The 21733-nt window shown below is 36.9% G+C and overlaps 1 protein-coding gene across 1 annotated transcript in view; it reads right to left on the bottom strand.

The window, feature by feature from the left end:
* The window catches only part of Dpyd (dihydropyrimidine dehydrogenase), a 752991-nt gene that overhangs the window by 571635 nt on the left and 159623 nt on the right, over positions 1-21733 (bottom strand). Inside the window, exon 4 of the mRNA XM_050160025.1 lies at positions 15751-15838. Coding sequence (XP_050015982.1) covers positions 15751-15838 — 88 coding nt within the window. The remainder of the gene's footprint in view (positions 1-15750; positions 15839-21733) is intronic.

The raw sequence follows: 21733 nt of genomic DNA, 5'->3' as shown, positions 1-21733 counted from the left end.
AAAGTGTTCATGTATTCAGTGGGTATCATGAGATAGGTTTCTAAGTACTATATGTGATGTTTTAATCATCATGCATAACACATACCTGGTTATTTAAGGAATTATAACTAGACTGCAATTTCACACCGCTATTTCCTTCTGTGTTTAAAAAATGTCAGACTATTTTTGAGGGTTGGCTCTTTGTTGCCAAGAATATAAGATATTTCTTAAGTGACAGTATGCTGTGATATGTACGACAGTGTGTTATTATACAGTGGGTACAAATAGATTTCTCAAAAAATGTTCTCCCTTGCAGGCACATTCATTTAAACCTACCACTGCTCTCAAAAAATATAATTAGTATTGATTGTAATAATTTACTTTAAAATTTTCAATTTATCAAAGTAGTTTTCAAGAAAACTAAACTCAAATATATTTAACATGAAGTTCGCTGTATTATACATTTTACTCAACAATTCATATGCTAACAGTACTTACACAATCTCATTGTGATAGCAGTATGTTGGTTATCCGCCTTTTATATTTTGATACTAAATTGCAACCAATACTTTTTTCTTGCAAATGGTGTTGTATGCATCAAAACAGAAGGATTCTGCACTTGGGTTCTGTAAGACCTTTTACACTATCACAGAGCAGTCAGGAATGAATCACTTATCCTTCCAGATGTGCAAATACCTTATTTAAATTCCATCTCCTTTTGGCCTATGTTATGGTTCATTTTGTCAAACTTTTTAATATTAAAAATCCTAAATTATATACTATGTGTTTCTTTATGTAAGATTCCATTCGTCTTGGGACTATTAAAAGAAAAAAATGTAGGATATGAACTTATTTTATATTGAAATTATTATTTCACAATTTTAAAAATAATTCAAAATTAAGGAACATTTTTTTTTTTTGTTTTTTGAGACAGGGAACCTGTGTAGCTTTGGTGCCCGTCATGGACCTAACTCTTGTAGAACAGGTGTGCCTTGAACTCACTGAGGTTCACCTGATTCTGTCTCCCAAGTGCTGGGATTAAAAGTGTGTGCCACCACTACTCAGCCATATTATATTTTGCAAAATTAAGTAACATTTTAATAGATTCTTTTTTATTTTTGCTGTGGCCACAGCGGCAACACCATGATGCTGCTGTTTTAGTGCAGAACTGGCTGAGGAAAGGGATCAGGGGTTGTGAGCACACACTGCTCTTGTAGAGGATCAGGGTATAGGTCCCAGAATATACACTGATGAGTTCACAGCCTATAACTTTGGCTTCAGGAGAATCCGATGCTCTCTTCTGACCTCTGTGGCTATAGCATCCATGTTCACACATCTGCACACAGATATACACATGTGCACACAATTTTAAAAATACCTTGTTAAAAAACTGGCTTAAGCTACGCAGTGAAAGTCAACTATCCTATTTAAACTGAAGTATTTGCAGATTACTCGTGGCTTGTCTTTGCTACTTATATTTGATCAGCACATGTTTTAAATAACAGACTATGTGAAGACTTAAACACCCAGCTAATAAAGAAATTCCAAAGAAAAGCACACATTATTCTAAACCCTTGGTTAGAAGTAAAATGTTATCTTTATAATAATAAAGAAGAGGTGGATCTGAGATAAGCCCCAGTGTATCTATAGGCTGTGCTTCGTCGATCTCAACACAACTCAGTATGGTAAATGATATAGAAAATATAGACTGGTCTCTGGTCCCCTGTCTTTAAAACTAGCAAATTCATTATTCCAGGATATCAAACTCAGTGTGTGGGAGTTATAGGTTAACTAATTAATCTTGAAAAAATTAGTTAATAGGATTATTAACTAATAATACAGTAACCATTGCATTGATCACTTTAAACCCGTATTTTATTATAATGTAAACATAATTACTTTAGAGAATTCATAGAGGCAGTTGTCTATGTAAAGTAAATTTCAAATATTTTGAAAATCATTGTGCTATCAGGGAGTTGTTCACAATTTTTCATTGAAATATATTTTATGGAGCATTGTAATTAAAATAGATGATTCCTTTTTGGCAGAATGACAAAGATGCATAGATTGACAGACAGACAGATAAGAAAAATTGAGAATTTAAGCACATCTAAATAAACATGACTTTAAGAATGTGCTGATAAGGACATTAAAGTACAGTCAGGCAAAGCGACATTTAAATAGAGTGAGGCAAAGGACAAGAAAAATGTATAGAAAGTGTAAGACCTTTGGCAAAGGTTGAACAGTCTACATACTGAAATTAAAAAAGGTTAGAGCCATTATGTGTTATTTGGAAAACTCTCTCCCCTAACTTTACATTGTTCACTAATTTATAATTTTTCATATATTATAAAATATATATGTACATTGTAAGATGTGACTTAGATATTTTATAGCTAAATATTTTAAATCTTAATATACATATTTATATAATATTTGATAATTCAGATATTTACAAGTAAAACCTTAAAACTTCACTTTGCCTATACTGTGAACAGCTTACATTAACCAGAATGTTTTTCATTGAAATGTGTCATGCTTCATATCACTAAACAACATGCCTGTTTTCATTCAATAAGATTTTTATTATTAATAGCTATAATAATTCATTTTTAGATTAGCATAATGGCATTGAATAATATAAAATTGCATAATAGATAAAGAATTACATAAAGATATCTCCAGTTCTTACTTTTTCAACACTATAGTCTCAAGTGACATAATCAAATGTGTGCCTATTTATACGATACTTTTTATCTTTAAGGAATATGTCTAAAACAACCATTCTTAGTTATTCAATGGATGGATGTATTTTACTAAATTACTTGCCAGTCCAGTATAGCTTACACTTTCTAATATACAGCTAATCGACAGAAACATATTCACACAAACACAAGTTTACACACACACAAATATATATATGTATATGTATATATGTATATATATATGATTCCACATATATGGGAGTTGAATGAAAGTTCTTATTTCCTTCCTGATGAAGATCAAAGATGATCACATTCTATGATTTTTAAAAACTAGTAACTAAATATTGATGGTCCATCTTTTGACCCACATTCTTTGAAAAATATGCAACTTCTACAATGTACTATAGTCATAAAATATTTGTATCAGCATTTCAAACTGTTGATAACATTTGTGCATTCCTACAGCAGCTTCTGCTCTCTCACAAATTTCAGCAACTTTTTTATGACATTATTACTTGATCTGAAATAAACAGCAAAAAGTTTTTATTAAGTTAACATTTTTATGGTAGATTTTACCCAAGTGTATATTAAGATTTATTTTCAGTTAAAATGTAGCTTTTAATTTTTAAATTCTCCTTAAATATACATAATATATGCAAGTTTAGTCTGTTTTTTTTTCTAAAGATTTATTCATTTTTATCTATGAGTAAGGGTTTTATCTGCACATGTCTGTGGTGTAGGAAGGTCTTCTTTCTATGTGTTGCTTTCATTGGTTGAATAAAGAAAACTGCCTTGGCCTTTTGATAGGGCAGCTCTTAGATGGGCGTGGTAGACAGAACAGAATTCTGGGAGGAAGAAGGCAGTGTGGCAGATGCCATGGCTCTCCTCTCCGAGAAGGATGCTCGTTAGACTCATGCCGGTAAGCCACAGTCAAGTGGTGATACACATTAATGGAGATGGGTTAAACTAATATGTGAGAGTTAGCCGATAAGGGGCTGAAGATAATGGGCCAGGCAGTGTTTAATTAATACAATTTCCATGTGTTTATTTCAGGGGTTAAGCTAGACGGGCACCGGGAACATAGCCCGCTTCTCACTACAACATGTCTGTACATTGTGTGCATGCTTGGTGCCCATGGAGACCAGAAGAGGGCATCAGATCCTCTGGAACAGGAATAACAGACAGATCTGGCCAAGAGCTTTCTGGGAATCAATCCCAGGTCCTCTGCAAGAAGAGCCAGTGCTCTTAAACCCTTGGCCATCTCTCCAGCCCTGCATTATGTATTTCTAAAAATGACCAGTTTCAGAAGTTATGTTTATTAAAGAACAACTTATGAATGAGTCATGTTTTCTACTGAACCAAAACTTCAAATTTAGTACTTATATTTTCTATGCATTCACTTCTCACTCTGTAGACTTGTGCTTTTCTATGTCAACAGTACAGAACTTTAGTTAAGTTTATAGTAATATCAATATCTGTTATAACAAATAATTTATTTTTATTTTCAGTCACCACTCTGATACTTTCATACAAAATTTTGGACTTCTTGAAATCAATGTAGACTTTTCATCAATTTTGTACATACAGTTTTCTTTGTTTATTGACACTATTCCACCTAGTTTCCTGTCATGGTCTTTCTAGTTCAAATTTAAAATTATAGAGAATATATTTCATGTAAAACTATCTTTAATGAGTCTGATAATAGATAGGTACCCAATCCAAAGATGATGGCAAAGCCAACAGTGCAGTGATACACCTGGAATTATCTTCAATACATTTGACAGCAAGATTCCACAGTCAGGAATTGTAAGAACATTGCATATTTGAGAGAAACTGCAAGGTTCACCCAAAATATGAAACTAAAACAAAACTCTACTGTAAAGCAAGGGCTATATAAGCCTACATTATCACAAAAATAAATATATTGATCCTTCCCTCTCTTCCATCTGAAATTATAAAATTCTGCCCGCTTTAACCAAGGAGCTATCAAAAATGAAGAGAAATAGCCATTTAAGGAATTTACAATAATCCAGTACTCAAGAATACTTTTTGGCTTAATCTCTAGGCCATGTTTGATTTGAAGAAAAAAATGTATTTTGAGGTATTTCAAGAAAAATAATATTAAAGCTACTAATTGACCAAAGCAAATGTAAACCCTTTCTATAAAAAACATGCATTTACTGGCTGAAAGACACTTAAGGAAATGCTCAACATTCTTAGCCATCAGAAAAAAAACAACTCAAAACAACTCTGTGATTCCATCTTATGCCTGTAAGAATGGCCAAGATAAAAAAAAAAAAAGAACACTTATAACAAATTGTGCTAGAAAGGATGTGGGGTAAAGGGGACACTCCTCCATTGCTGGTGGGAGCGCAAACTGGTATAGCTGCTTTGGAAATAAGTATGGCAATTTCTCAGAAAATTAGGAAACAACCTACCTCAAGATCCAGCAACATCACTTTTGGGTATATACCCAAACGATGCTCAGTCATACCACAAGGACATAGGCTCAACTATGTTCATAGCAGCATTATTTGTCATAACCAGAATTTGGAAACAACCTTGACTCCACTCAACCAAATAATGGACAAAGAAGATGTGGGCACATTTATACAATGGTGTGTTACACATCAGAAAAAATAATGACATCTTGAAATTTTCAGGCGAATGGATAGATCTAGAAAACCTAATATTAAGTGAAGTAACACACGCACAGAAAGAGAATAATAATATGTACTCACTCATAAGTGGCTTGTAGACTTAAAGCAAATGAAAACCAGCCTAAAATCCACAATCTCAGAGAACCTAGACAAAAATGAGGACCCTAAGATAGATAGACATAGATCTAGTATACATGGGAAGTAGAAAAAGACAAGATCTCCTGAGTAAATTGGGAGCATTAGGATCATGGGAAAAGGTAGAAGGGGAGAGGGAGGAAAGAGGGAAGCAGAGAAAAATATATAGCTTAATCAAAATAATTTTTTCAAAAGAAAGAAACATGTATTTATAAGAGTGTTCATAGAAGTTCCTTCATGGGTTCAAAGAAAAGGCAGAATAAAAAGTATATCACTAGGCATTCAAGAAAATAAGCAGACAGAACAGATGGTAGAAACAGACTCCTAGCAACTTTGGAGAGTGGAATTAGAGACTAGGAAAGTAAATATTTTACCTATGGTTGGAATGGTATAACTTGAAACTGGATAAACATTGTTAGATTAAAAATAAGTTTTTAAAAACTCTTAGAAACAATAGAAACTTTTTTATCATGAGTCTAGCCTTTAATGGCTGAACTATCTCTCAAGCTATCAGTTATACCATTCCTGGACATATACACAAAGAACACTCTATCCTACCACTAGGACACTAGGTCAGCTATGTTTACAGTACCTTTATTCATAATACCCAGAAACTGGAAACAACTCAGAAGTCCCTCTACTGAAGAACGGATGAAGAATATGTGGTACATTTACACAATGGAGTATTTCTCAGTTGTGAAAAAAATGACAAATGAAATTTGTAGAAAAATAGGAGTAACTAGAAAAAAAATCACCTTAAGTGAGATAACCCATGCCCAGAAAGAAAAACATAATATGTACTCTGATGTGAGATTCCCCTCTATATGCTGTAAATATGTTTTATTAGCATTGGTTAATAAAGAAGCTACTTTGGCCTATGGCAGGGATGAATAAAGGTAGGTGAGTAAAGTAAACTGAATGCAGGGAGAAAGAACGCAGAGAAAGGCAGACACCATGTAGCTGACGAAGGAGAGAGCTGCAAGCCGGCCACCGAGGAAACAAGACATGTAGAAAATAATGCAATACCATGGCCACATGGAAATACATAGATTAATTGAAATGAGTTAATTTAAGATGTAAGAGCTAGTTAGAAATATGCCTGAGCCACTAGTCAAACAGTGTTGTAATTATTAACTGTTTCTGTGTGATTATTCAGGTCAGGGCTTCTGGGAAACCAAGGCACAGTCTCCATTTACATACTCACTTATAAGTGGATATTAACTGTAAAGTAAAGATAACAATGCTATAATCCACAGATCCAAGGAAGCTAAGTAACAAGAAGGGGCTCCAGTGGAGAGATATGAATCTCCCTAGGAAAGGGAAATAGAACAGGTATTGGAGTGGGGTTGAGAGAAGTGGAATGGAAACAGGAGTGGTCAGGCTGTGGGAGGATTGATGGAGAGAGTACTTAGAGTGACATTAGAAATTGGTGGGGAGGCACTTCCAGAACAAGCTAAAATCCTAGTACAGTAGAAACTCCCAAGAGTCTACGAGGGTGACCCAGGATAAGACTCCTAGTAGGGTAGGTATACAGAGCCTAAACCAGCCATCTGTAACCAGGCAAGACTTACAGTAGAGAGACTGGGACACCAAACTAGCCACATAACCTTCGATGTACAATTTGTCCTGCATACAAAATATGCTGGAGTAAAAGTGGCATGGAAATTATGGATGTGGTCAACTAATGACTGGTCCAGCTTGAGACCTATGCCATGAGAAGGGAGCCATTTGTTACACCACTCAGAGGTCCAGGACCCAAAAGCTAGACATCCCAGCGACCCAGATAAAACCAGGCAGGACCGGTAATGGAAAAAGAAGTCAATAAAATGTTCCGAATTACTGCTGTACAAGTAGATAGGAGATTAGGAATATCATCATCAGAAATGCTTCATCCAGTGACTGGTGGGGAAAAATGCAAAGACCCACAGCCAAACATTAGACATTAAGTTGGGGAAGAGGGGTAGGAAGGATTGATTGTAGGAACCAGAAGGGTCACAGAGACTGAAGAAGACCTACAGAGACTTTGGGATTCACAGAGATTGAACCAACCATCAGAGTTTTTTTTTGTTTGTTTCCATCTACTAAACTGCCGCTATCATTGATTTTTTATTTTTTTTAATTTATTAAATATTTCTGTCTCTTCCCCACCTCCGCCTCCCCTTTCCCTCCCCCTCCCCCAATCAAGTCCCCCTCCCTCGTCAGCCCAAAGAGCAATCAGGGTTCTCTGCCCTGTGGGAAGTCCAAGGATCACCCTCCTCCACCCAGGTCTCCTAAGGTGAGCATCCAAACTGCCTAGGCTCCCACAAAGCCAATAGGTGCAGTAGGATCAAAAACCCATTGCCATTGTTCTTGAGTTCTCAGTAGTCCTTATTGTCCACTATGTTCAGTGAGACCGGTTTTATCCTGGGCTTTTTTCAGACCCAGGCCAGCTGGCCTCGGTGAGTTCCAAATAGAACATCCCCATTGCCTCAGAGTGTGGGTGCACCCCTCGTGGTCCTGAGTTCCTTGCTCGTGCTCTCTCTCCTTCTGCTTCTGATTTGGACCTTGAGATTTCAGTCTGGCGCTCCAATGTGGGTCTCTGTCTCTGTCTCCTTTCATCGCCTGATGAAGGTTAATATTCAGGAGGATGCCTATATGTTTTTCTTTAGTTCTCCTTCTTATTTAGCTTCTCTAAGAACCCGAATTATAGGCTCAATGTCCTTTATTTATGGCTAGAAACCAAATATGAGTGAGTACATCCCATGTTCCTCTTTTTGGGTCTGGCTTACCTCACTCAGTATAGTGTTTTCTATTTCCATCCATTTGCCTGCAAACTTCAAGAAGTCCTTGTTTTTTACTGCTGAGTAGTAATCTAATATGTATATATTCCATACTTTCTTCATCCATTCTTCAATTGAAGGGCATCTAGGTTGTTTCCAGGTTCTGGCTATTACAAGCAATGCTGCTATGAACATAGTAGAGCATATATTTTTGTTGTATGATAAGGCCTCTCTTGGGTATATTCCCAAGAGTGGTACTGCTGGGTCCAGGGGTAGGTTGATCCCGAATTTCCTGAGAAACCTCCACACTGCTTTCCAGAGTGGTTGCACAAGTTTGCATTCCCACCAGCAATGGATGAGTGTACCACTTTCTCCACAACCTCTCCAGTAAAGGCTATCATTGGTGTTTTTGATTTTAGCCATTCTGACAGGTGTAAGATGGTATCTTAAAGTTGTCTTGATTTGCATTTCCCTGATCGCTAAGGAAGTTGAGCATGACCTTAGGTGTCTTTTGGCCATTTGAACTTCTTCTGTTGAGAGATCTCTGTTCAGCTCAGTGCCCCATTTTATAATTGGGTTGATTAGCCTTTTACGGTCTAGTTTCTTGAGTTCTTTATATATTTTGGAGATCAGACCTTTGTCAGTTGCGGGGTTGGTGAAGATTTTCTCCCAGTCAGTGGGTTGCCTTTCTGTCTTAGCGACAGTGTCCTTTGCTTTACAGAAGCTTCTCAGTCTCAGGAGGTCCCATTTATTCAATGCGGCCCTTACTGTCTGTGCTGCTGAGGTTATACGTAGGAAGTGGTCTCTTGTGCCCACTTGTTGTAGAGTACTTCCCACTTTCTCTTCTATCAGGTTCAGTGTGTTTGGATTGATATTGAGGTCTTTAATCCACTTGGACTTGAGTTTTGTGCATGGTGACAGACATGGATCTATTTTCATTCTTCTACAGATTGACATCCAGTTTTGCCAGCACAATTTGTTGAAGATGCTCTCTTTTTTCCATTGTATACTTTTAGCTCCTTTATCGAAAATAAGGTGCTCATAGGTTTGTGGATTAAAGTCAGGGTCTTCTATTCGGTTCCATTGGTCGACTTCTCTGTTTTTATGCCAATACCAAGCTGTTTTCAATACTGTAGCTCTGTAATAGAGTTTGAAGTCAGGGATGGTAATGCCTCCAGACGTTCCTTTATTGTATAAGATTGTTTTGGCTATCCTGGGTTTTTTGTTTTTCCATATAAAGTTGATTATTGTCTTCTCCAGATCTGTGAAGAATTTTGGTGGGATTTTGATGGGCACTGAATCTATAGATTGCTTTTGGTAGAATTGCCATTTTTACTATGTTGATCCTCCCAATCCAAGAGCAAGGGAGATCCTTCCATTTTCTGGTGTCCTCTTCTATTTCTTTCTTCAAAGACTTAAAGTTCTTGTCAAATAGATCTTTCACTTCCTTGGTCAGGGTTACCCCAAGATATTTTATGCTCTTTGTGGCTATCATGAAAGGTGATGCTTCTCTGATTTTCCTCTCTGTTTCTTTATCCTTAGTGTATAGGAAGGCAACTGATTTTTTGGAGTTGATCTTGTATCCTGCCACATTACTAAAGGTGTTTATCAGCTGTAGGTTTTCTTTGGTAGAGTTTTTGGGGTCGCTTATGTATACTATCATATCATCTGCAAATAACGAAAGCTTAACTTCTTCCTTTCCAATACGAATCCCCTTGGTCCCCTTATGTTGTCTTATTGCTATTGCTAGAACTTCAAGCACTATATTGAAGAGGTATGGAGAGAGTGGACATCCTTGTCTTGTTCCTGATTTTAGTGGGATGGCTTTGAGTTTTTCTCCGTTTAATTTAATATTAGCTGTCGGCTTGCTGTAAATAGCTTTTATTATATTTAGGTATGACCCTTGTATCCTTAGTCTCTCCAATACTTTTATCATAAAGGGGTGTTGAATTTTGTCGAATGCTTTTTCAGCATCTAATGAAATAATCATATGGTTTTTTTCTTTCAGTTTATTTATATGGTGAATTACATTGATAGATTTTCATATGTCTGACCTAGGATCTCTGCACATATGCTATGGTTGCATAGCTTGTTCTTGTGGGACTCCCAACAGTGGGAGCAGGAGCTGTTTCTGACTCTTTTGACTGGTTTTCGGATTCTTTTCATATTGCTGGGTTGTCTTTTCCAGCCATAATAGGAGGGGAGGCCCTTAGTCTTACTGCAACTGTGCATATATTTGGTTGATATCCATTGGAGGCTTACCATTTACTGGAGAAAAATGAAGGAAAAGTTAAGGAGTGCAGAGCTGGGAAGGGAGGAGAGAGGGGAAACTGCTTTCAAGATGTAATGTATATAAGAGAAAAAAAAAGAAACAATAGATATCACTGTAGCTAAACTCAATGGACCATGAACTATTTTTAAAAGGTCAGTTGGTGAAGATGTTGACAATACTACTCAAAAATGAATGAAGGAAATCACAGTGTAGTTCTATCTCTTCCCAAAAGAAGCAGGGGACATAAATTTATGAAAGATAAATTTCCATTCAAAAGTTAGAAATTTTAATATGTAATAATATTTTATAAGGTTAAAAAAAGAGAAAAATGAGGAGAAATTGCCTCATATGGAAAGACATTAACCTACACATCTAAGGATCTCCATAAATGGAAGAAAAATTGCTTATAGATAAATCACAATAAAGTTATTTAATATTATTGATGAAACACTTTAAAATACCACCTTTCCAAGAAACCATCTTCAAAATAGTGATAATGTGACTTCAACTCACCATCCAAATGCAGTCACAGATCCTGGAATCATATCCTTTATGGAATAAAATAAGAAACATTGCAAACCCCAAATTCAATGGGTAAAGTATTTCTTTTTACATTAATGAAAAAATAAGAAGAGATGCAGAAGCCACAACTATAAAAATACAGTCTTTATAAATAAAAATTTAAAGGATGCCAGGAGACATCAATGGCTTCCCCATGAAGATGCCCAGATAAAAAATATACAACTAATTGGACAAAATGTAAGTCAAGTCAAGCCAATACTGAGTGAAAGAAGCACTTATAATACTCAAATCAACTGCTAAAAAATAGAATTAACATACACAAACTACTTTTTTTGAGAGGGAAAAGGGTTGATTTGAATCAAAGAAATTTATTCTGTGTAAAAAACAGCCACTCGGGTTAATGCGTTGGTAACAGGCATCCTGCTATCTGATGCCTACTATCTTTTTGTTGTTGTTTTTTGTTTTTTTCGAGACAGGGTTTCTCTGTGGCTTTGGATGATGCCTATTACCTTACAAGTCATTTGTGATTGCCACTGGCACAGGAGTTCAGAGCCACTGCCATAAACCACATGGGCACTTTCAGAATTGTAGACAATGCCAGTGGACTTTGAGAGTCAACAGAAATAATATTTTTGGTTTTTTTTTAAATCTCTCTTGAAGTGTCTTCAATGGCAGGTTGGTTACATTTGTGACAGTTCCAGGAAAAGAGGTGGCCATAACTAAAATCCTACCAAGCAAGGCATCCTGGATTAAAGGGAAGTCAAAAATCGTGTCGCTACTTTTCGTATTACATACCTCAAAGATTTATATATTTAAAAATTACTGAGGAATAACTTATGGATTCATAGGTGTTTGAGGTACACAGTTTAATACAAAAATCAGAGAAAGCCCAACCAACTTCATCAACACTCATTCTGTATTCAATCAGATATTACTTTCTAGGCACTGAGGAGCAGCTGGCAATTTTTGATTAAAGAAGTAAGACAAGCACAGTTTTAGTGTTGGTCAATTACTCCAGAGAAGATAATCAGCATATTGTCTATGAGAGCATGGGGCACTCTGCAGCTGAAAATGAAACTCAGGCTCGGGAGAGAATGCCATCCCGCTACAGAGCTCTGTGGCTCCACATGATACACATACTAGGCATGCACACACATACCAAGAGAACTTGCACAAGAACTAGAAATACTACTCGTGATAGGAATTACCAGTAAGTTTTCCAGGTTAGTTCTTATGTGCCATAGTTCTTTCTATTGGGAAAAGGGACAGTTGATGTGTGTGTGTGTGGTGTGTGTGTGTGTGTGTGTGTGTGTGTGTGTGTGTGTGCTTGCGCGCGCTTGTGTGTGCATATGCAAAGTGCATTGCCTGTGGAGGTCAGCAAACAATCTTGGGGGTTATCCTTGACCTTCTATCTTGTTTGCTACAGATGCTCTATTTATCTGCTTCTGAGTAGAGCAGGCTAGCTGGCCATGAACTCAGAGGGATTCTCCTCCTGTCTCCCATCTCTCTGTAGGAACACTGGAAGTGCAGATGGATCTTATTGGCCCCTGTTTCTGCGTGATCTTGGATGTATACTAGGGTCCTCATACTTGCACAATATGAGTTTTACTCCCTGAACCTTCTCCCAAACCCTTCCTTGCTTCTTTGCTTTTTTTTTTTTACTTTATGTTAAATCATCCAAGGAAGCCTTCGTGTCATGCTCATTATTAAACGTGTGTGTACTTAATAGTGAAGAAAAGGGGAAATCCATATTTTATTGTTTAACAGGATAGTTTTAAAGAGAACACATCACTACTGTTCAAAACACAGGGTCATGAAATGAATACTTAAGCAAACAGACGTTTTCCCCATTATATCTATCGAGTTTGGCTTCACACACTCTCAGATAAAGTAGCTTTTCTCAAAAAGAAAGCCATCCAGAAATATAGCCCAGTGTTCACAGTTTGACAACTCTGAAACGCATACTTCCAATTGAGAGAGACAATCACAAACAACGGCTTGTACTAAGGAAACAGAGAAAGGCTGACTGTGGAGGGACAATAGACCTGAGTGTAGCTTCCGAAAACCAGAGTTGTAATCCAGTTTGTAAGAAAATAAAGAATGGACATATTGGTCTAAACTCCAGTGAATCATAGAAGCCTAACACAATACAACAGTCGCGACATCTTTTTCCCAAAGAGGCACAAGGCTCATTGAGTCAGGCAATTCAATTACCCTCTCACCCTGGGATGAACCCCCTCCTGTGTTCAGGTCCACTGGCAGAGCAGTATGGGACAACCTACACTGTACACTGCCAGTCTTTGTCTAAAAACCTGCAGGCTTCAAAGAAAATAAATCTTCGACCTTTGGCGATTATTACAAATGATTTCTCAGGAATACACTACTTTAAAAAGTTTATTTCCAGCCTCACCAATGATGAAATATTCAATAAAAGATCTTCAGTCATTTTAATTAGATTGTGAATATGTTTGAATAAATAACAACATACAGATAAGTTAAGAAAATGGAAAAAGGTTGTTTCTTTTGTTATTTGTTTTCTAATATTTATTTGTGTCCTCTGTCATGAGTATTTGGCCTCTATGTCTGTATCTGTACCACATATGTACCTGACGCCTGGGAGGTCAGAAGACTGTGACATATATCGAGGAACTGGAGTGTTAGATGACTCCGAGCCACAATGTGGGTCCTGGGAAATTAGACCTGGTCTTCTACAAGAGCAGCGAGTATGCTTAAGCATGGAGCCATCGCTCCAGCCCAGAAGAGAGGGAGTTTGAACAACAGAACAAAGAGACCTTTCACACTTATCTCACAGAGGATAGCAGCCCTTCAAAGATGACATCATTCCTTCAAAGATGACGTCATTCCTCTGTGTCACTTCCCTGCAATTAGCATAGATTTCTGAATAAGTAGACCATGTAACTAACCTTTAGGGTTGTTTAGCTTCTGGTGTGGGACAGAACGGAGACAACTGAGTTAGCAGGCTTCCTAGATTGATGGCCATCAACCAACCCCTCATTTCTGATAGGAGTACTGTTCATGGAGGTATGTGCTTCAGCCAGAATATTTTAGGCTTCAAGCTTTACATATTTTGGTAAGATACTTTTTAAATGAACTTAAATTCAAGCACATTCCATGTGGTATTATTTAACAAGTAAGACAAAGTTCTTATGATAATGAACATTTTGGATACTAAGATATTTAAAGCCTGACCCCTTTCCAGAATTCTTCCAAAAATGCAAAGCAGATTTCCCAGTCCCTAAGGGATTAAAACCTAAACATAGAATAATTTATTCGTGGATTTTTACAACCTAATCACAATTGATTTGTATATTTCCACTTCCTTTCTTCATGGTATCTTGGGCCTATTTACTAAAGCTACATAACATTTCCTCAGAGAAGCAGTGTGCATGTTCACATTCCTTCTTTCACACAGTGTTGCATGAACAGTCTGTGGGTTACATGGAATCCAGAATCAACCAAAAGAAACTCTAACTGGGTATTTTTAAAATGTGTCTCTATTTATCTTTCATTGTGTGTCATGATACTCTATTTGTATTTTAATAAATAAAGCTTTCCTGAAGATCAGAGTGTAAAACAGCCCCACTGGTCAGTCTTATACACCAGGCAGTGGTGACATACACCTTTAATCACAATAGCCACACTAGTTTGCCACAGAAACCAGGTGGTAGTGGTGCATACCTTTAGTCCCAGTATTAGAGAGGAAAATAAGATGGGAGGAGATAGCTCTCACCTATATAGGTCTTATTTAAGATTTCTGGAGGTTGAATGTCTATTTTGGACTGAGGTAGAGGTAAGAGCCAGTGGTTACCTGTTTTGCTTTTCTGACCTTCAGGTTGAACACCAATATCTGTCTCTTGGTTTTGATCAGACATGCTACAATAATGTACTATTAAGGTGATGCTGCTGACATGGCCACAGCAAGGACATCTTAATGCTTGGTACTAACAAACAGTAGGTACTCAATAGTCACTATAAACAGCCACAGCAGAATCACTACAGCTGCAAGACTCACCACATTAAACAAAGAGAGACAGTAGTCACTTCTACACTAAGTATTTTGCAGCAACATTGGAAGATAATGCTTCATTTTCTTCATAGAAGAAAGTGACAAGGTCATTAGTTTTCACTGGATTATTATCAAGCAATCAGACTAAAAATTTAGCACTTCAAATCCTACTAAGTACAACCATGAAAACTAAATTCATGTCCTACAACCTAAGCAGTAACCAATGATTATCTCAAAACATTTATAACATTTTAATTAATTCCTTCATAATTCCACTCATGCAGAGATGGTGGGGGTTTTTTTTATCATATTCACTGTCCACTCTTCCAAATTCCCTAACTCCTCTCAGATCTACCCTATCCTACTGCCAACATTGTGTCTCCTTTTTTATTTTCTTTAACCCTTGAGTTTAATTTGTCCTGTCTATGGTTTCACGGAGCTGAGCCCACCTACTAGCGCATAGTTGCAGAGTTAACCTACTTCACAGGCACTCTCTTAAAGAATACTGACTCTCCCTCCCACAGAAGCCATCAACTGTCAGTTCCTCCTCAGCTCAGAGTGGGGCTTGAGATCCACCCTCATGATCAGATGCTGACTGGCTTGTTCTTGTGCAGGTCTGGCAGGAGCAACCGCATCTGCTGTGAGTTTGTGTGTGTTGTAGTCTCATTATGGCCATGACCTCTGAGCTCACCTTGTTGGCGATACTTGTGATGAATGACTTAATATCAAGATTTGTGGGACAACTCTTCTGGCAGGGGGCGTCTGCACATTTCAGGCACCTGGGGAATAGAATAACTGTGTCAAAAAAAATTACAAAGAAAACGACATCATCTCTCTCTCTTTTTTTATTTTTAGACCAACTCTGAGTTGACACTTAACAAATACAAATAAAATTGAAAAATTTTAAGCATGCATTCATCAAGTGATACCATAAATATTCAGTCTCTACTAAATTTTTATGCCTCCTGAGATATGTGGAACGGTGCCCTTCTGGTACTTAGCATCCTGTCCTCTCAGAGTGGCTCCTAAGTTTTAGGAGGTGTTAACCTAGAGATACATCGTTCACTCTTTTATGGAATCTTCCACTTTTTTGATATACCAGTACACTGTTTAATAAATGCAATATTTTATGACACAGCTTGTAAGTCTTAGAGACTACAATTACTATGCAAATGCAGAGGAGATCTAGATGGTAACAGTCACAATGTCCTTATTTTCTCTCCTCTCTCCAAGCTTCCTGCTGTTCTCTATCTCCTTTCCTCCCTCCCTCTTCCCTTCAGCCGGCTCTCTGTTGTCTTGAAGCATAGAGTTCAGGCACAGCACAAGTAAGCGCTGTAACAACTATTTCAAAGAGTGGGAGTGGGTGGAGGGGTGTGAGGGAGATCTGTGGCTGAAATGTAAAACACAGAGAAAAAATAAAATGAATTCTAGCAGGCAAAACTCTAAATGTAATAAACAAGTGTGAAGAAATAATAATTAAAAAGTTGCCCAGATTCACTCCCTTCGAGAACAAAGCATTTTCTCCCACGGCTGCCTTTACCTTAAGGGAAAGGAATAAGGTCTTCCTATCCTTTGCTTGGGGCAGCTCTGCTGCAATCGCAGGTCAATGAGAGGCTTAGAGAGACAATGTGGGATACTGCATCACAGGGATCTACTCTATACCCAATTCTACTCCCTTCACTTCCCAAATTTAACTCAGAATCTTCTTCATGGGGAACCAGCCAGAGACATTCCTGAAAGTTAATATACCTAAGTGACATTTGGTAACATGATAGATATACTTATTTTACCAAGGAACTCCTGGTATTTCCAAGTTTCTAGTCTCTGAAGTGATATTGATAACCATACTGTAAGAACCACCATGGTACAACTCTATTGTGGAATAGAAACAGATGCAAATACTGACTGCACTATTCTTAATTTGTACACGGTGTGTATGTGTCTGTGTGTTTGTGTTCATTTACTCATTCATTTTCCAACATTTACTGATTCCCCGTATGACAGATTGAGCTTGTCAGTCAAGTAAGGAGTTTGGTCTTCAAAGAAATGATGCAGAAAGGTAGCCTAGAACCTTTGACAGGTGAAGTCTAATGGAAACAGAAGTCATTAGGGTACTAGTTTCAGAAAGAATTGATGATGTCATGTTCATTCTTACAGGAGACTCAGTATAGAAGAGAAAGCCTTGCTCCATCCTTGCCTCCCTTTGACTTTCTTTAATGCTGAATGTTATCTCTCTCATACGTGTGTAATCTACCATAGGACTCACATGATAGCCTGTGCCATGTGATCTGGGCTTGTAATCTCCCACATGGTGAACTAAATAGATGTTTTTATTTTGCATATAATTCAATCTTGGTTATTTTCATTACAGTAGCAGAAAAGAATGAAAGATATGAAGAACATAAACATAGTGGTTCCTTTCGTGGAACATATAAACTAAAGGAAAGTGAAGAAATACAAAGAGCACTTCAATTTTCAAATTGATCAACGTAAGATTTAACAAAACACAGCATAAGGGAGTATATGGGAGGGTTAGTAATTCTGGAGGAGGAGTCAGGAAAGATTTGTTGAGTGCCATAATACTTTACAAATACCTCAAAGATGGGTGGATGTTAAGGCAGCAAAGAATGTAGGATTAGTAGCATAGGAAAACAAAAGAATGGCTCCAGAGTGGAAGCAGTACATCCAAGGTTTGAAGGTGAAAGAATATGTCAGGGTGGGATTTCGTCTGACTAAAACAAGAGAAGATGAAGGAAGATATTCAGCTGGAGATAGAACTTCAGACAATATGCTACTGCCATGTGTGTTAGACGAGCAGAACCCTAAAATAATTTGTCTAAGAATGAATTCTACATTCCTCACTGGCATAGGACTGAGGGCCCTCATTTCGTATCCACTTCCAAGTGTAAAGACCTTAGTTCAATTGCTTCAAGAAAACAATGGCCGTCTCCTTGTCACTTCATTGTACGGCCATCCTCGGCATTGTCTGAAGCAATTTCTCAGAATCTAATTAATATCTTGTTTTTAAATCTGGTCTCTTTTCTATGGCTTATGCCCTTAGCCTTCTCTCTAAATTAAATTTTTCACAAGGAGTACTGAAGGCTTTTCATAATCAATTGTCCTCTGTGAAATGTCGTCATTAAACCTCTCCCCTGCCATTGCTCTGAATGCCATTGTTAGATTCACATCTGTCATTTTGTTGGATTCCTATCTACTCAGACTTAGGCTTTCAGAATGTTTTGTTTTCTATCCCCCCCCCCCCAAACACTCTCTGTGAGGAAGAAGAAAAGGGATTTCTTAGAAGTATATCCTGCAATATACATCACAAAATTATGTTTAAAAAAAAGGAAAGAAAAAGAAGAAAAAAAAAAGAAAAGACTCGACCAATGCAGTCCTTGGAGTTGAGGTGAGGGAATGCAGTGTGGGGAACGACCATGTGGATGAATAAGGAGGGCATCAATAGCACTGTGACCATGTGGATAAATAAGGAGGGCATCAATAGCACTGTGACCATGTGGATAAATAAGGAGGGCATCAATAGCACTGTGATTGTCTTTCTACCAAGTACCAATGCAACACAGTCAGAAACCCAGCAAAACATTTTTCTCTCTTAATATGTCACCTTAACCGTTTAAACATCCTTGCCATTAAATATCTAATTAAGATAGATAGATAGATAGATGATAGATAGATAGATAGATAGATAGATAGATAGATAGATGATAGATAGAAAGAAAGATAGATAGATAGAGGTATATAGATATATGCATATATATGCTAAACACACACAAGACAGACAGACACCTAGAGGGAAAAACGGGAAGAAAGAATGGCACTAGACAGAGAGACAATATCATACTGATTCTACTTATCTCTAATCAAGTTTTCTGCATTTTCTCTTTCAAACATCCAACATGACTAATAAAGACAACTGAAAATGACCTTATAATGTCAGCAGATATGAGTGAACTGAATTAAGATGCAGCATATGTCTTCCTGTCCTTCCAGAGAAGTCTTAAATTCAACATAAACAGAGTCACTTAACAGCACCGACAACGTAAGGATTTTCCATTGTGGTTATTAAGCCTCTTTCCCAAATAATTCTCCCTTTATTATTGAGCTAGTTCACAAATAACAGCTGTTGGAAATGTCAGATGTTAATGAGGCAGGGCAATGCAAACCTGAATTGTAGCATTCTCTCTCTCTCTCTCTCTCTCTTTTTTTTCCTTTTGGTGCCATGAATATGCCGGAATGGGCAGACTCTGATAATAATACCATCTTGCAATTCTCTAAGCGCTCTGCAGACTAAAGTGCATCAGGCTGCCGTTAATCCCACTTATCACTCTGACAGCTCAGTAATTACACTAGTGCTATAGCCAGGTAGTCCTAATAAAATATCAACCACTGCACTGGAATGCATACTGGTGAGATGCTTTATTAAGCTCGTGTGTGTGTGTGGGGGGGTGATCATCAAGTGACATTATTGTTGACCTATTTTTCTATTTGACAATAAATTATCCTTTGACCATGCCATGATAGATATTACAGAGTATATTTACTGTACCAAATTGGAAAGGTTGAGAATCGTAATGATGTAGACAAATGATGTAAATAAAATAGCAGAAACGTACATCCAGATGTTATTTCCTAAATTGCTTTCAATGATTGATACCATGAAGAAATCAGAGGCATGGTACTTAGGGGGATTTGTCAACAATTATGGTAAACCACAGTGCTCAGTAAATTGTTCCTCAGAAGTAACATTTCAATTACAGCTGTTTGCCTCTTCAGTCATTTAAGAACCCCTTCCTTGCAGAGTTACTGTGCTATAATAAGGTTTATTTTTAAATTCACTGTAAGGGGCAAAAGTTAGTTGAGATAAATAATTATGTAATATTTTTAATCTGTAGATAATTAAATTCATACTAAACTTGGATATTAGATTATCTCTAAAAGCAGTGAAACATCATATGTTTTATTACTGATAAACTTTCTATTTTCATATTTAGTACAGGGTATAACAATGGATTTCATTAAAAGCAATATGTGGGATGCTTAGTAAATGTTAATCTTTTGTGATTACCAGGATTTTCAAAAGGCATATGGAAACTTTCATTCTGTTACTTGAGGGACCAAACTATTCAAGATATACGCATTTGTGATCTTTCTGTAGGGAAAACAGACACAATGAGGATGAGTAGTTTTACTTCATAATAAATAACTAAATTGCATTTTATTCTTCACATATCTGAAAGAACAGAGACATCATTCTTCTACTAGTAAGCATTCGCAACAGCTAGAATTGCAACCTATGCTTCTTACAGAATTGTCCAGAGCTAAAATGACAATTTTTCAGGAAACACACGCTCACCCAGGAGCACCCACAAGTACACACATCTATTGAATAATGCATGAACTCAATATACATTGTCTTAGTTTTGCTAATTTTGACAATGAACCCAGCACTGTTCTATGGATCCAGCATTAAGCCATGAATTATTACAATAGGATTGGTCAAATTAGTACTCGTATAAAGCATTTTAATATTTTCCCGATATTGATATTATTTTTCTGCAAGTCTTTGAAGTTTGTTGATCATTTGGAAGATCTACTAGTTGAGACACAGTCAATAGTATGGATCCTAGCTTCCTCTTTCTCCCTCTCTTCCTTGCTCTATAGGCACTAGAGTAAACAAATCTATACACTAGTGTTATTTACTAATGGAATATTTCCACTGAAAACTGGGTAGATGCCATTGTCAAGTTGGTGGAAGGCATATGAATCAAGTTGTAATGGCTCGCAGTGTCATACGTGCATCTGAGTTTCACTGCAATCAGGTCTGATGCCCAGCAACTAGAAGAATAAAACATCTAAGATTGATGGATTGTATCTTTAAAAACATGATATGACTAATCTCATGTTTTGATCCAGCCAACAGTCAAAACAGCGAACTGAACATCATAAGTGTATTTATTAATGTGTATAAAAAACTATTTCATGCTAGCATTGTTCTGGGTACTTAATAAATAAAAACTCAATCTTCTTAACCACTCAGTAAAGTGGCATAAATAAATAATTTCTTCATAAGAATCTGATGAGTTAGGCCCTTTTGTTAGTGCCATCTTAAAGAGACAGACACTATGGTAAAACAGTCTTTCGCTGACTTAACTTTGCTATAATTTATCAGTAATTTCTCTAATTCTGGTAGTCTTTAAGGTGTTAAATGAGAATGTCTCAGGATCTTTTTTACTGACTTTCTCTGCCATCTTTTCATGATTCTACATTACTCATCCGGTCTTACTTATTGCGTGGATTCTGGATTGAGTTCCCTTACCCAATTCTGACTTGGTCTACAGCCTAGACTAGCATATCATTACTTCATTTTTATAGGGGTTCTTAAAATAGCCCAAACTGTAGAGAACTTAAAAAGTTTTAAATTATACTGCAATAAGCTCATGAGAATCCTAGTCCTTATTGTTTACATAGCTTAAAGATTACCATTTAAAAATACGAAGAAAGAAAACTCTTTGACCCTAATACTTACAAATCAAAGTATTGCTTGCAATGTATTTTCTCGTAAGAAAATTATTTATACAAATCAACAAGATCAATACATCCTATAAATAGCAGAACACACAATGCTACTAAAAATGAGCCATAATAGATACAATTTA

The sequence above is a fragment of the Alexandromys fortis genome, unplaced genomic scaffold, assembly GCF_014885135.2.
Source record: "Alexandromys fortis isolate MF-2015 unplaced genomic scaffold, M_Fortis_MF-2015_v1.1 scaffold_19, whole genome shotgun sequence".
Classification (NCBI taxonomy): domain Eukaryota; kingdom Metazoa; phylum Chordata; class Mammalia; order Rodentia; family Cricetidae; genus Alexandromys; species Alexandromys fortis.
This window is presented reverse-complemented; position numbering and strand designations above follow the sequence as displayed.